General features: G+C 41.6%; 1 protein-coding gene across 4 annotated transcripts in view; it reads right to left on the reverse strand.

Annotated features, from left to right (window-relative positions):
• The window catches only part of trps1 (trichorhinophalangeal syndrome I), a 178,561-nt gene that overhangs the window by 4,336 nt on the left and 157,726 nt on the right, over positions 1–16,499 (reverse strand). For all 4 annotated transcript variants that reach the window (XM_036971846.2, XM_036971843.2, XM_090227756.1 and 1 more), the window contains one exon: positions 13,146–13,268. In XM_036971846.2, coding sequence (XP_036827741.2) covers positions 13,146–13,268 — 123 coding nt within the window. The remainder of the gene's footprint in view (positions 1–13,145; positions 13,269–16,499) is intronic.

The raw sequence follows: 16,499 nt of genomic DNA on the forward strand, positions 1-16,499 counted from the left end.
CTTTTAAATGGTAACACATTTACCGCAAGATCCACAAAATAATGGATGTAGCCTACAGTATTCTCTCATTACCTGGCCAATTCATATTTGTAGCCACCAGGCAAATAGTAATCATTAAATTCAGTGATTACAATTGCAATATATTTTTCCGAGCGTCAAGCTTAAGGTCATCACTTATTCATAATTTCTGTGTTTGCGTGTGATATGACATCCCTCAAGCATTGACCTGAAAATACAGAAACATCTAATATAATTCGGGAAATCGAAGCAAGAATTCTGTCAGTCTACCTTTAGGACACGTTTGAAACGGAGGAGCAAAATGAACGTTTTTGCCCTCATTTATCATCCAGGTCTTTCCTTTCTTTCCTGTTCTGTTCCTTTCTTTTTTCCTCTCCTTCATGTCATTCTGCCACAGGTAGAGTCTGGCATTCACAGCCAACTCCTACCGGTGACACTTAACACGGCAATGCCGACGGATACGTTTTTATTAAAACGTTTCACCCGCTTTCCATTGAAATTTCCCAGAAATAACTGGGAGCCCAAACTAATAGGTGCATGGAAAAAAACTAAAACAGAGGTGTGGCCATTTTTATTCCAACGATTTGCTCCCTACACATACTGTATATGCATACGGCCAGCGAAGAAATGTCCAGAAGAGAATCTGAATAAAAGGGATCAGATTGACCCTATTGCAAACTGACTTATAGGTGTGAAAAGTCCCTGAGGAATCAATTCCACACCGTACCGCTGCCTACCTCCTTATCTTTGTGATAGAGAATCCGTTGACATGTTCCCGGGGAACGGAAACCAATCAAAAAAAGGGGGGAGACATGAAAAAAGTGGAAAGAAAGGTTTGATGGCACAGGTTGATAGGAAGAAGGGAAATTAACTTTTTAAGGCTAGAACACTCTTAGAGAAAAGGTGCTATCTAGAACCTTTAATGATTATTCGGCTGTCCCGATAGGAGAACCCTTTGAAGAACCCTTTTTGTTTCAACGTAGAACCCTTTTGGGTTCCATGAAGAATCCTTCCCACAGAAGGTTCTACATGGAAACCAAAAGGGTTCTACCTGAAACCAAAAAGGTTTCTACCAGGAACCAAAAAAGGGTTCTCCAATGGGGACAGCCGAAGAACCCTTTTGTAACCCTTTTTTCTAAGAGCGTACAGATGTATGATTTTAATTTGATCACTCTGTTGTTGCTGATAATTTTCCTGCATAGCAGGAAATGCAAACATATGTTTTATTTAATGTTTAAAAAGGCTTCTAAAGTTTGTAATTTCCACTTTAAAATGTCAAACTTGATATGTATCAACCCCTACAACAAATGTCATGAATTATAATCCACATAATAATTCACATTTCCTGTTGCTGCAGGATTCATTTCCTGCTGTAGCAAATTGTCTCAAATTAAGATCCAACATTTCCCCCTCCTTCCCCCTCAATGAAAGTATGGCTATTTATTCAGAAACATGTAGGCCCTACACCAGTGCTCACCAACCGGTCGATCGCAATCTTCAAGCCATTCCTTGGCGATCACAAAGCATTTCTGTAGAAAAGCCAATGATAACGCCTCGATCCCACCTATAGCGTCATTTCATTTTGGTACACCAGATGGAACGCTGCATTTCCCTTGCAGCATTGGGTTGCAGAGGCAGTTGCTGGCCAAATAAAAAAGTCAAATCAAAAAAAAAAAAGTCAAAAAAGTAAAGTCACCGTGCCTACAGCTACCATGAGTGAGCCTAAGTGAGATTTCATAACTTTTAAAACCATGACAAGAGAGACTGTCAAAGAATACAGCAAAAAGCTGCTGTTTTTATGAGTGAGAGCATGTCTAAGTTTTGATTCAACACTATTTTTATTCAACACTATTACAAAACATAAAACGCGCTTATCCCTACTTCCACTCAAGATGTAGTTGCAATGAATGGGAAGCCAAGTGTATCGGTAGCCCTGCATTTTTATTATAATTAGCAGCTTGTGTTGTCTATTTTAATATCGACTAATATTTAACTTTCTCTGGTCATAGGAACAACATGAATTTGTGCGAATGCGAATGCGGAGCGACTCGAGTTTCGCCATCAGGTGGAAGACGGTGGCCCCTCTCTTTGGTTAGTCTCACCGGAGGAAAGGAAGGAAAGAGCAGGGGCCGTGAGAGGCGGGACCTCTGCTGCTTTCTCCCTCCTTCCACTGAGTCTAACTCCATGTTCAAAACTACTGGGAACTCGGGAAAAAAACAAGATCCAACTGGGAAAAATCATTTTGAACGGTCATCCAACTCTGAATTATTAGCAAATTATTACATTTTATGCTCAGCTGTGCCTCGCAAGTGCTACACCAACTGATCAAAGCTTGAGTTTGAAGTATAATATGGTCTGGGAAGAACAATATTGGCAGCCCAGGCATATAGCCAATATGCTGTGATAATGTATTAGGCCCACTGCACAAACCTCATTCCTATAGAACTGTTTTTATTAGGTTACATTTTTTAAGTCATGTTTTAAAATAAATCTGAGCGGTAGATCTCGGCTTGCTCTTTGACTGCGAAAGTGATCTGGACTCAGAAATGTTTGGTGACCTTTCACCCAACACTCTGGCTCTGGCTCCATGAAAGGAGAAGGAAAATAGTATTTTCCAGGAACAGTTGTATCAGTCATACACATCTTCCATTGCTCTATTACAACACTTAATTCCCTACGGTGAATGAAAGCAGTGGAAGTTTTCCCCCTCCTCCCTCTCTCTCTCGCTGTCTCACTCTCTCTCTTTCTCTCTCTCAGCCAGATGTCAAGACTGTCTGTCTAGAGCAGCAGGAGAGGAGAAGCAGAGGATGATTCAGACCAGAAGAAAGAGTGCCCTCTGCTGACTGGAACATTCTGAAACCATGTAGCCATGGAGGCTCCTTCCTCGTGTGTCCTCCCTTCTCTCTCTCTCTCTATCTGTCTCTCTCACTCCATTGCTCTCTCTCTCTCTCTCTCTCTCTGTCTCTCTCACTCCAATTGCTCTCTCTCTCACTCTCTCTCTCTCTCTCCCTCTGCTTTCTTTCAATCTTGTTTTCTCTTTCTCATTTTCTGTCTCTCTCTCTTTATCTCTATCTTTATCTGTCACTTTCTGTCTCTCTGTCTTCATCTCCCTCTCTTTTCTCTCTCTTTCTGTCTCTCTCTCTCTAGCTCTCTTTTGATCTCTCTCTCTCTTTATCACTCTCTCTGTCTCTTTCTCTCTCTCTTTCCTTCCTAAAAAGTTACAGACACACAAAAATCATACCCCCAAGACATGCTAAGTTCTCACCATTACAATAACAGGGGAGGTTAACATTCTTTGGGCTACTTTAATGCACATTTAAGTGAATTTGTCCCAATATTAAGTGAATTTGTCCCCCGTAAAATGGAGGGACAAAAAGTGCTGTAATTTCTAAACGGCCCACCCGATATGATTGAAAATATCCTCAAATTAAAGCGGATAGTCTGCAATGTAAACTCATTGTCATTGTATCATTTCAAATCCAAAGTGCTGGAGTACAGAGTCAAATCAACAAAAAATGTGTCAATACTTTTGGAGCTCGCTGTATGCTAAGGGCATTTTCTGCAGACAGATCAAAGCTTAACTTCTTGGTGACAGGGGGGCAGTATTGAGTAGCTTGGATGAATAAGGTGCCCAGAGTAAACTGCCTGCTACTCTGTCCCAGATGCTAATATTATTAGTAGTATATTATTATTATTCTATATTATTATTAGTATTGGATAGAAAACACTCTGAAGTTCCTAAAACTGTTTGAATGATGTCTGTGAGTATAACAGAACTCACATGGCAGGTGAAAACCTGAGAAAAATCCAACCAGGAAGTGGGAAATCTGAGGTTTGTAGTCTTTCAACTCTTTGCCATTCCAATATACAGTGTAAATGGGGTCATATTGCACTAACTTATGTAGCAGGCAAAACCCCGAGGAATAACCTCAACCAAATTCCCAAGACTGGTGACATCCAGTGGAAGCGGTAGGACTAACTGTTTTTTTTTTACTCTGACTGTTCCCTGAGATGTCTTTGCCATGGGATATTTCTTAGGAACCTGTTTTCAGTTCCTACCGCTTCCACTGGTTGTCACCAGTCTTTGGAATTTGGTTGAGGTTATTCATTTGTGCAATGAAGAAGAAGCACATCCAGGAACAACGTTACACTATTGAGAGTTGCGCAAGATGTAAAAAGGAGCATGGTTTGTTTACTTCCTGTATTGAAAACAGATTGTGCCGTCTACAATTTGATCGATTATTAACGTTTAAAAATAACTAAAGTTGTATTACAAAAGTAGTTTGAAATATTTTGGGAAAGTTTATAGGCAACTTTTGAAATATTTTGTAGTGACGTTGCGTTTTTTGGAAGCTGTTTTTTTTCTGGATCAAACGCGTCAAATAAATGGACATTTGGTTATATATGGACGGAATTAATCGAACAAAAGGACCAATTGTGATGTTTATGGGACATATGGAGTGCCAACAAAAGAAGCTCGTCAAAGGTAATGCATGTTTTATATTTTATTTCAGCGTTTTGTGTAGCGCCTGCAGGGTTGAAATATACTACTCTCTTTGTTGACATTGTGCTGTCATCAGATAATAGCTTCTTATGCTTTCGCCGAAAAGCCTTTTTAAAATCTGACATGTTGGCTGGATTCACAATGAGTGTAGCTTTAATTGAGTATCTTACATGTGTGATTTAATGAAAGTTAGATTTTTATATCATTTTTTGAAGGGTGGGACGCAACCGTCCCCTATACCATAAAAAGTTAAGGAGAAGTATATCTCTAATTCCATGTATAACACTTGTATTTTCATCAACATTTATGATGAGTATTTCTGTAAATAGATGTTGCTCTCTGCAAAATCACAGCATGTTTTAGAACTACTGAACATAACACACCAATGTAAAATGACATTTATTTATATTAATATGCACTTTATCGAACAAAACATTCATGTATTGTGTAACATGAAGTCCTATGAGTGTCATCTGATGAAGATCATCAAAGGTTAGTGATCGATTTGATCTATATTTCTGCTTTTTGTGACTCCTCTCTTTGGCTGGAAAAATGGCTGTGTTTTTCTGTGACTTGGGGGTGACCTGACATAATCGTTTGTGGTGCTTTCGCTGTAAAGCCTTTTTGAAATCAGACACTGTGGCTGGATTAACGAGAATTGTATCTTTAAAATTGTGTAAAATACTTGTATGCTTGAGGAATTTTAATTATGAGATTTTTGTTGTTTTGAATTTGGCGCCCTGCACTTTCACTGGCTGTTGGCGAGGTGGGACGCTACAGTCCCACATATCCCAAAGGTAGGGCCATGTTTAGTCAACAGTATAGACAACAGATTGACAATACAAGGCCACAGACACAGCAAGGTGGATGGAAGACACAGACAGAAGAAAGGTCATCTTCATTCTCCCACCATCTTTACCTTATGTTTTTTTTCTGCAATAGTTACCCATTATTACCTCTCTTACAGGATGTGCTGTTTCCATCCATCTAAGCAATACCTATTCATGCATGCATCTATTTCCATACTGTTGCTGTGTCTGTCTAGACCGTCAGTTGTCTCCTGCTGTTTTGGCTCATCTACTACAGACAAAGGCCTACACAATACAAAAGTGTTGGCATTTCCAGACAGTACTGTACAAATGGATAAGCTTCAATAAGCTAGCTACCTTTCTCTATGCTGCCTCGCTCTTCAACAAGCTACTGCTTTCATCATAGTCTGTGTCCCAAATGGCACGCTATTTCCTATTTAGTGCACTACTTTCGACCAGGGTTTTGGTCAAAAGAAGTACACTATGTAGGTAATAGGGTGCGTTTTGGTGCGCCACCTCTCTCTGTCACCAGCAGCAGAACTTTTCAAAACGTCTCAGGAGACTGTTTCGAGTTCGCCATTCATTGGTTTCTGTCAGTGTGACCAACGCGGGAGTGCACTTTGGCAACTGTAAAGAGAGACAGACTCTTCAGACAGAACAAAGTAATGCTGCCACTTCGATACGTTTTTACACCCCGGCATTTGATACACACACACACACACAGGGCATACGCTCCCCGCTGTCCGTCAAGTCCTATTATTAGAAGATAAAACCAGAGAGACATTTATTGTTGCAATGTGCTATGGCATAAGGAGTCCAGAACTCCATTACGGCCCACTACAGCACCGGTTTATGAGGTGCTATTATGGAATTATTTCTGTACAGCGTATAAAACTTTTATTCAAAAGTATAAAAATACTACTGCCATTGGCCGATGAACACGCCTGCGGATGAAAACGTCTTCATCACTGATTAATTGCAGCCACCAAAGGACCTCTTAAAAGACAAGCGATGGTGATGTTCTGTTAAACGAGGCCCTCGCTACACTGCTGCAACATCCAGGTGGTTTCCGGTGAGGACTGAACGAACAAGCGCACATGTGGCTATCATGAATCAGTCCCCACTGGGAGGATGGGAGGAACGCTCGCCATTGCCAAGAACAAACAAACAATCTCAGGAAAACAGAGAATCCAGACTCGGAGTGTTGAGCGGACGGATGGGGAACCCGGCGGACTTGGAATCCCCTCCTCTCCATATCATTTGTTAGCAGCTAGTGGAGCAGGAAGAGTTACGCATACAACCCTACCTGATGGTCCACTGAAGTCTACCTCCTCACTAACAACTAGCAAGGAGCGTTAACAACTAACACATAAACAAGCCCAAACTACAGGCCAGTTCCTCCACTGTAGAGTCTACCTCCTCACTAACAACTAGCAAGGAGCGCTAACAACTAACACATAAACAAGCCCAAACAACCGGCCAGTTCCTCCACCGTAGAGTCTACCTCCTCTCTAACAACTAGCAAGGAGCGCTAACAACTAACACATAAACAAGCCCAAACAACAGGCCAGTTCCTCCACTGTAGAGTCTACCTCCTCTCTAACAACTAGCAAGGAGCGCTAACAACTAACACATAAACAAGCCCAAAACAACAGGCCAGTTCCTCCACTGTAGAGTCTACCTCCTCTCTAACAACTAGCAAGGAGCGCTAACAACTAACACATAAACAAGCCCAAAACAACAGGCCAGTTCCTCCACTGTAGAGTCTACCTCCTCACTAACAACTAGCAAGGAGCGCTAACAACTAACACATAAACAAGCCCAAACAACCGGCCAGTTCCTCCACCGTAGAGTCTACCTCCTCTCTAACAACTAGCAAGGAGCGCTAACAACTAACACATAAACAAGCCCAAACAACCGGCCAGTTCCTCCACCGTAGAGTCTACCTCCTCTCTAACAACTAGCAAGGAGCGCTAACAACTAACACATAAACAAGCCCAAACAACAGGCCAGTTCCTCCACTGTAGAGTCTACCTCCTCTCTAACAACTAGCAAGGAGCGCTAACAACTAACACATAAACAAGCCCAAACAACAGGCCAGTTCCTCCACTGTAGAGTCTACCTCCTCTCTAACAACTAGCAAGGAGCGCTAACAACTAACACATAAACAAGCCCAAACAACAGGCCAGTTCCTCCACTGTAGAGTCTACCTCCTCTCTAACAACTAGCAAGGAGCGCTAACAACTAACACATAAACAAGCCCAAACAACAGGCCAGTTCCTCCACTGTAGAGTCTACCTCCTCTCTAACAACTAGCAAGGAGCGCTAACAACTAACACATAAACAAGCCCAAACAACAGGCCAGTTCCTCCACTGTAGAGTCTACCTCCTCTCTAACAACTAGCAAGGAGCGCTAACAACTAACACATAAACAAGCCCAAACAACCGGCCAGTTCCTCCACCGTAGAGTCTACCTCCTCTCTAACAACTAGCAAGGAGCGCTAACAACTAACACATAAACAAGCCCAAAACAACAGGCCAGTTCCTCCACTGTAGAGTCTACCTCCTCTCTAACAACTAGCAAGGAGCGCTAACAACTAACACATAAACAAGCCCAAACAACAGGCCAGTTCCTCCACTGTAGAGTCTACCTCCTCTCTAACAACTAGCAAGGAGCGCTAACAACTAACACATAAACAAGCCCAAACAACAGGCCAGTTCCTCCACTGTAGAGTCTACCTCCTCTCTAACAACTAGCAAGGAGCGCTAACAACTAACACATAAACAAGCCCAAAACAACAGTCCAGTTGCAGCATGCAGGTCCAGAGGCACACAAAAGTAACAGATTATGAGTATCACTACGTCCCCAATGGCCACCTATTCTTTACATAGTGCACTACTACCCATAGGGCTCTGATCAAAGGTAGTGCACTATATAGGGAATAGGGTGCAATTGGGGATATAAGGGAGTCAACCACAATCATTTTCATCATGTCTGAAGGTGGATCAATATAACACCAACTTAACAGTGCATCATAAGAGAAAAAGAGGACGAAGATACAAACTTCCACTAGTGCACAAACATAATTGTATGGATTTCTACATAATAACAACTAATATCAGACGTTTTTCAATGTATGCTTTAAGTTTAAGCATGCACTACAATATAAATGATATATGATACCCAAAGAAACTGTCTTTCATAACACAAAACCCCAGCTGGGTCAAGCTACCTACAGGGAGTCATCAGTTTAAGTTTCAGTTTGAAGTTTTACTAGTCATATGTATGGGAATAAGCATGGTATACAGTACATCATCCAACGAAATACTTACTCTCAGGTTCCTTCATGACAATGCAAGAACAATAAGAAATAATCAAATATATGAATACGAGCATAAAGTAAATGGCTCAGTAGAATAGAACAAGCATTTTAGTAGAATATAATAAACATTTTATCTAACCTAACAAGAGTCAGGGGAGTGTGTGATCTTAGGAAAAGCTCCCTCTCGCTCTCTCACCCAATTCCTCTCTCTCTCTCTCTCTCTCTCTCTCTCTCTCTTTTCTTCTCTGTCTTTCCCTCACCTCTCTCCTTCCGTCTCATTCTCTCTCTGTCTCTCTTTCTCTGACTGTGGTAGGCCTGGTCTGCTGGACTGGAGCTGGTTTAGACCACCAGGTGGCCTGGCCAGTGAAAGGGCCTCTTGTAGCAAGGCTCTCTGGAGCCTGGCTCTCTCTTTCTCTCCCTCTCTGGCCCAGTCGACCACACCGACTCAGGGAGCCTCCTGTGTAGGTCCCCCCCACCACCCAGGCAGCCGGCCCAGTCGCCTTCAGGCATGCAACACGGCCTAGAATATGCACTATACACTGGACTGGCGGACTCTGTGGACTCTAACCCAGTCGTAACCAAATTACCAAGATTAAACATAAAAATGTTAACGTTGAGTGACGTGCGGAGACAAAGGCCTCCTTGTTTCCGAGGGGTAATTCCTCACATGATGTCACATTTGCCTACCCATATGTTTGCCCAGACACTATTTCATTTCAAAGAGCATTGAGAAGTACGTCTTGGAAGGTTCCAGCCCAGGCCGTGGTGGTTTACTCACCAGAGAGAAAAAAAATACAGTTTGTGTATTAAAAACCAACATTTCATTCTGAAAGAGGTATAGGGCCTGTTGCCTGTGAACTAAATCCAGTTGTAAAATCCTCAATGATTGAGAACATTGACCTATTTCAGGATAACATGTGGAAGTCTGTTACACAATGGCAATCTCCCCATATCTACAGAATTATAATGATAACAATCCCATTCGGGATGTGCATCTTTCCCTTTCAAGACGATTAGATACATGGGCTCTGATACGATACATGAACGATACTTTTAGTTTGAAATGATTCGGTGCGATTCGGTATGATTAGAGAATGAATCAATGTGATTTGGTTCGATGCGATTCGGTGTGATTAGAGAATGAATCGATGCGATTCGGTATGATTAGAGAATGAATCGATGCGATTTGGTTCGATGCGATTCAGTATGATTAGAGAATGAATCGATGCGATTTGGTTCGATGCGATTCAGTATGATTAGAGAATGAATCGATGCGATTTGGTTCGATGCGATTCGGTATGATTAGATAATGAATCGATGTGATTTGGTTCGATGCACTAACATTTGTTGTTTAAACACTAATTTTCCATCCTAAAATACATCTGCTGCTGATGGAGCTCATGAGTGTGTGTGTGTGTGTGTGTGTGTGTGTGTGTGTGTGTGTGAATGATGTATGTCTATAGTGTATGTCAGGGGTCATCAACTAGATTCTGCTGCGGGCCGATTTTTGGGTGAGCAGATGTTCAGGGGGCTGGAACATAATTACAGATAATTTGTAGACTGCAAATTGACTGCAAGAAGCCCAAACAGATATAGTATTTGACTAAAACAGAATAATTTCACACCTTGTTTACATCCAATCACACTCTCTTTATATCCAATCACACTCTCTATTATGCGAGGGAATACTTTGGAACAGATTTGTAAAAAATGTATCCGTTGGAGCTGATTTGCTGGTGTGTTTAGTCTTTTATGTCCAACAACAAAAAAATTCTGATAATAATAATTGTGGGGGCAAATAAAATCACCTGTGGGGCAAAGTTGGGAACCCTGGTGTATGTACTGTGTCTGTGTGTAAATGGTGTATGTCTTTGGTGTAGGTACTATGTAGGTTCCTGATCAGAGCCATAAGTGAGACTAGGCATCTACTGTCACCACTATCTGATAAGGGGGAGAATGTAGCCTATGTTTTTTTGTCCCCCAACTTTGGTTCTGAAATAACCTTCACCCACTAATTGTTTTTTGCAGATTAAGCTTTTACTGCAGTGGGCTAAATCAGAGTAACACAGAGTGTTCTTGGTAGTCTTAAACACATCTACTTTGAAACAAAAGTGTACACCTTTATTTATTAGTATTTTTATTTAACCTTTATTTAACTAGGCACCTTACTGTACCATGTCAGATATACACTGAGGGTACAAAACATTAGGAACACCTTTCTTATTTTGAGTTTCACTCCCCATTTTGCCCTCAGATCAGCCTCAATTCATTGGGGCATGGACTCTGAGCAAGGCAGTTAACCCACTGTTCCCTGGGCGCCGAAGACGTGTATGTCGATTATGGCAGCCCCACGTACCTCTGTTTCAGAGGTTGGGTTGGGTTAAATGAGGAAGACGCATTCAGTTGTACAACTGACTAGGTATCCCCCTTTCCCTTTCCTTTCTACAAGGTGTCGAAAGCATCCATCCACAGGGATGCTGGCCCATGTTGACTCCAATGCTTCCCACAGTTGTGTCAAGTTTTCTGGATGTCCTTTGGGTGGTGGGCCATTTTTGTTACACAAGGGAAGCTGTTGAGCATGAAAAATCCAGCAGCATTGCAGTTGTTGACACACTCAAACCGGTGTGCCTGTCACCTACTATCATACCCCTTTCAAATCTTTTGTCTTGCCCATTCACCCTCTGAATGGCACACATACACAATCCATGTCTCAATTGTCTCAAGGCTTAAAAATCCTTCTTTAACCTGTCTCCTCCCCTTCATCTACACTGATTGAAGTGGATTTAACAAGTGACATCAATAAGGGATCGTAGCTTTCACCTGGATTCACCTAGTCAGTCTATGTTATGGAAAGAGCAGGTGTTCCTAATGTTTTTTTCAACTCTATGTAGAGTTAGAGTTTTTATCCCAATATTACACTTTATATACATCACAGAAGACTGAAATATAATAAAACCGTTTGACATAGAAACACCATATTTTTATATATATATATATTTTTTACAATGTTTATTAATTATGAAATTATGAAAAATATGAAAACCGTTCCACCCATGAGGCCAGTAGAGGGCGATTTGGTCATTTGAGCTAGTAATGTATCAATATTTATCGATTACAAATTAGCTATGACATAGCCAATGAATATATAGCACAACTTTGGATTTCACCCCTATCTCAAAATCGAATGGTTTTGACCGTTTGGATGTTTTAAGTGAGCTTCTTTTCTACTCTCGCTTCGGCCATGCAGTGCGTCTCGTAAAGTTATTGCTGTCCCCGTTATGAAATTATCAACTTTACCCTGTATATCTAAAAATGACCATATACACTGATTGTTTAAAGAAAAACTACCAAAACTATTGGTGAACTATCAGCATGGACAAAGTATGAACGGAAACAATCTAAATTAAATCTATTGTAAGCCCTGTTTAGCAGGCATAGCCAGAGGAGAGTTGTGTCTCCAGTAGCTTACTTTAATTCTGGTAAAACACCATTTTCAACAGTGCGTAGATAACAATAACCTAGCCAACTACATAGAGTGTCACTTAACTAATGAAGCCTAATATCACACAAGCCATTTAAGCATTTGAATGCTGTAGGTGCAGATGTGCAAGATTACGGCTATTTGGCGTCGGTCAGCGTGCGAATCTGGGCACAGTGCGCAGACTGACTAGGCCACCGATATTCCCAAAATGACTTTTAGATCAATGAGGCTTAGTTCGACACTGAAGGAGAGGACGCATCAGTTTTCAGAAGGTAGAAAGAAAGTAATTTAGTGAACTGGCAATTTGTAATGTTTTAATTGATTTTCTGACCGATGCAAGCTACATTTGGATTGGTTTGGGGTCCGTGGATCGATGCAGTCATATCTTCAAAATTTGAATTGGGGACCATGCATATCGGTGAATCGTTACATCCCTAATTCCCATCATGTTTATTTTTCTCCATCTGTGTGACACCACAATGTGAGGTCACAGCCTTTGACTGGGAGAATGTGTGTGAACAGATATGGAGATGGAGAAAGAGAGAGAGAGAGGAGGGGGGAGAAAGAGGGAGTAGACCTATCATACCTATGTGATGTATGAGCCTGCATGTGTGTGAGAGGAGCATGTGTGAACTTTAGGGTCAGATGTTTTGGGATCTGTGGGTAGCTAGGGAATTCTAGGCTGAGGCAGGATTACTCCCAGATCACCATTAGCAGGGCTAGGGGTGAGAGTGCATGGGGGCACCCCTTATTCCCTCCTCCCCCAGGCCCTGAGAGGAGCACCAGTCACCTGGGGAGGAAGTGGGGTGGACAGGCTAGAATGGCTACAGTGTCCTGCTACCATTTACTTAACGGCTATTTTATTTTAGTGGGTGGGCTGGAATAGCAGGTTGCCCTCCTCTCCACTCCCCCTGACACACACACACACACACACACATACACACACACACACACACACACACACACACACACACTCCTGTATTTTTCCAAGCTCCCCCCGCCAGCCTTACTGAGTGGAGCTTCTGATAGAGGCCACACGCGTTGCACACATATCCCCCGTTGGCATTCTTCCTCCACAGCGAGGTCTTGGTGGTCAGACAGTTGGCACAGAATACCCCTGAGCCTCGTCGTCTCTGAAAGCCAAATCAAAAGAGAGAGAGAGAGTCAGTCAGTCAGTCAGTGAGAAAATGGGTGCAAAGGGGAAGGTAAATATAAAGAAAGAAAGAGAGAGAGAGAGAGAGAGAGAGAGAGAGAGAGAGAGAGGAGGAGAAAAAAGATTGGAGCGGAGAAACATCATATCATCATCTGGGTTCATTGTATGAGTGTGGCAGGCAGTCACACACACACACACACACACACACACACACACACACACATACACACACAAACATACACACTGCCCAATCAGAAGGTCAAGTTGGGCAGTGATAAATAGAACCCAGCTGATTCTCTCACTAATTAACTTTAGACTGATTAATGAGTCCGGTAAGATACCACTGAGTCTGAGACGACACCTGACCACTTCACTAGACAGAGATCAGCCTTAATCGCCTGCACCACTATGACAAGCTGAGGATGAGACCTTTTTAGGAACCTCATTTTCATTCTATAATCTTCACGTGTGGCACTGACTGTGTAGGAAGCAATTCTGTGCCCATTTTCAAAAATGTTCAAACCTGGAAACTGTTTCTAATATTTTGTCTTTACTACATTTCAATTATTTTCTTTTAACGCCCTCCTTAACCATATTATTTCAAAAAGCCTAGTATTTTTTTACCTTTATTTAACCAGGCAAGTCAGTTAAGAACAAATTCTTATTTTCAATGATGGCCTAGGAACAGTGGGTTAACTTCCTTGTTCAGTGGGAGAACAAGAGATCTTGTACCTTGTCAGGTCAGGGATTTGATCTAGCAACCTTTCGGTGACTAGTCCAACGCTCTAACCACTAGTCTACCTGCCGCCCCCTAGCCTATCCTAGCGTTAAATAACAATGCGCTGACCCATAAGGCAAGTACAGAAAAGCAGTAATGTCTAAATCATTGGAGTGTCCAACCTTATCAAATGCAGAACAACATATGAACTTAACAAGTGGTCGGTCCTGCCATGCATGTGATCCGCAGCGCGGCTAGCCGGCTACATTGGCATTATCTAGATTAAGGGGCCTGTAAATGCCATTGTGCCATTTATTTAACTTCCGAAATGTTGTGTAGGGAGTCATGTCCTCTTCTCGCCAGAAAAATACAATGCTCCTAATTCTCCTCTGATACATTTAGAATGGAAAGCTTTTCTACGGACATAATATTGGCTCCAAATCCAGAGAGCTTTCTTGGCAGAGAAAGGATACTTGATTCATCGGGTGTTTCACAATGTATCAGTAAAAAGTTCTGGTGAGTAGCCAGTTCCCTATAGGGTAATTTTCCATCCAGATGCAAACGCTATCGGAGGCCCATCGTCAGCTAAACTAATTATGATCTCGCATTTGCTGATGCCTGCTCACTCTAAAGTTTGACATCAGACATAAATCATAGATACAAGGAAAATGAAAAGAAGTGAAAAGGAATGAAGGGACGGTACCAGGGCGCGGCCATAAAGAGTAAAAATTACAGCAATAATGGAGTGAGATGGAGACATGTTTTTAGTGGGCTATCAGCAAGTGAAAAGTCGCTCTGACAATTAGCATTTTCAATCACCGAACACAATTTGCGTTCTGCACGGCTGCTTGTGCTCCAATAAAATAACTCAATGTTGTCTCCCTAAAACAGTCCTTCAAACTGAAACACCAAAATGACCTATTATTTCCAGATTCAACATTTCAGAATGTATTATTCTTAAGTGTGAAAATACAATCAACATTTACAATCAATTCAAATTACAAAATGAAAGTGTCAATCTTTAATTGAACAATTGCATCTATTGAACTATTACGAATGATTACCTGTTCAAATTAAATAAGTGTAGGCTATAGCTAGCCAGCCGTCGTTTTTGGACGTTTGAAAGGGTCCTGTTGGACGTCGATATATGCCTTTGTCAGCCGCCACCCCCCAAAAGACTACCGTACAGCACTGTGCTTAAACTCAGCGCCACGGAAGTTCATCATTCTCCAGCAAGCAGGGAGAGTACTTGATGATATTTAATGGAAACAACGCATTGTTTTGAATTATTTTTGTTTGAAGCCTTCCCCAGACCATAGCCCTAACATTAACAACTCAGAATTTATACCGAAACTTAACCCTTTGAGTTGTTTCTGTTTCAACCCTGTAACCACATGGAATTAACCCTGAAACCACACGGAATGAATGGTTCATTCACGTTCATCCAATTAAGGCAAATTCCGATCAGTTTGCTAGCTAGACCACGCAAATATGTGCTACAGAACACCATTACTCTCAAATAAGAATGATTCTCTTTGTAGTATACTTAAAGAAAATGTTTAAAAAAATATATGCTTACATATTATGGGCTAATCTATGGTTAGGATTAATGCTTAGGCTACTACCACAGAATAAACCTGGACACAGAGGGGAACAAACACATTCCAAATCCCAAGGAGTTTTTATGTGGTTGCCACATGGCTGGAATGACAGGTATGATTGATTGATTGATTTATTCTTTCCTATCCTGTTCTAGCGTTACAAGCTAAACACTGTGTCCATCATCATCCCTGTGTTTTCTTCCCCCTCCAGGCTCATGCCCGAACCCCGACTGCCTCGGCCAAATTACTCACACGTGTTTTGCTTAGAGTCACAGACACTTCCAACAGCTGGAAAGTGTAAATGTTTACACGTTGAGCACAGCTCGAGCTGATAGCAGTCCTATTTGTCTCGCTCAACCTGTATCTCCTTCTCCTTGCCTCTAGACAAGTTGGGCTTCGACCAACAAACAACAGCTAAGACTGGCACATGGTTTATGAACAGATACACAAAACGAAGCCTGATTCAAAACTTCAGAGTTTTAGACAGAATCATTAGATCATTTGTTTTGGTACTGTCCACATGCAGCTTGTTTTCGGTCGCAGGTTCAGGAATGGCTGAGAAATTGCAACATTTACTTGGAGCCAACTCTGCAAATAGCACTGCTGGGTGATTTAAAAAGTCATAGTCAATCGATCAATAATACAATAATACTCTTAGCAAAAAAATGTATCTTTAATTTACAATTTAGAAACTATGAGAATAGAAATGTGAAACATCACAGCACAGTTGAAAAATATATGGCAAATAGATGGATGGTGTTCAGTGATTTTTGGGAGGGGTTGAGCGATGGGACTAAAAGATGGGACTAAAAACAACAAGATAACTCATGTCAAATATACTGTGTCCGTAAAATGTATAAAGGTTCAGAACTTTTGTGAAACAGCACAAATA

The sequence above is a fragment of the Oncorhynchus mykiss genome, chromosome 30 (assembly GCF_057628025.1).
Source record: "Oncorhynchus mykiss isolate SJ-2025 chromosome 30, ASM5762802v1, whole genome shotgun sequence".
Classification (NCBI taxonomy): Eukaryota; Metazoa; Chordata; class Actinopteri; order Salmoniformes; family Salmonidae; genus Oncorhynchus; species Oncorhynchus mykiss.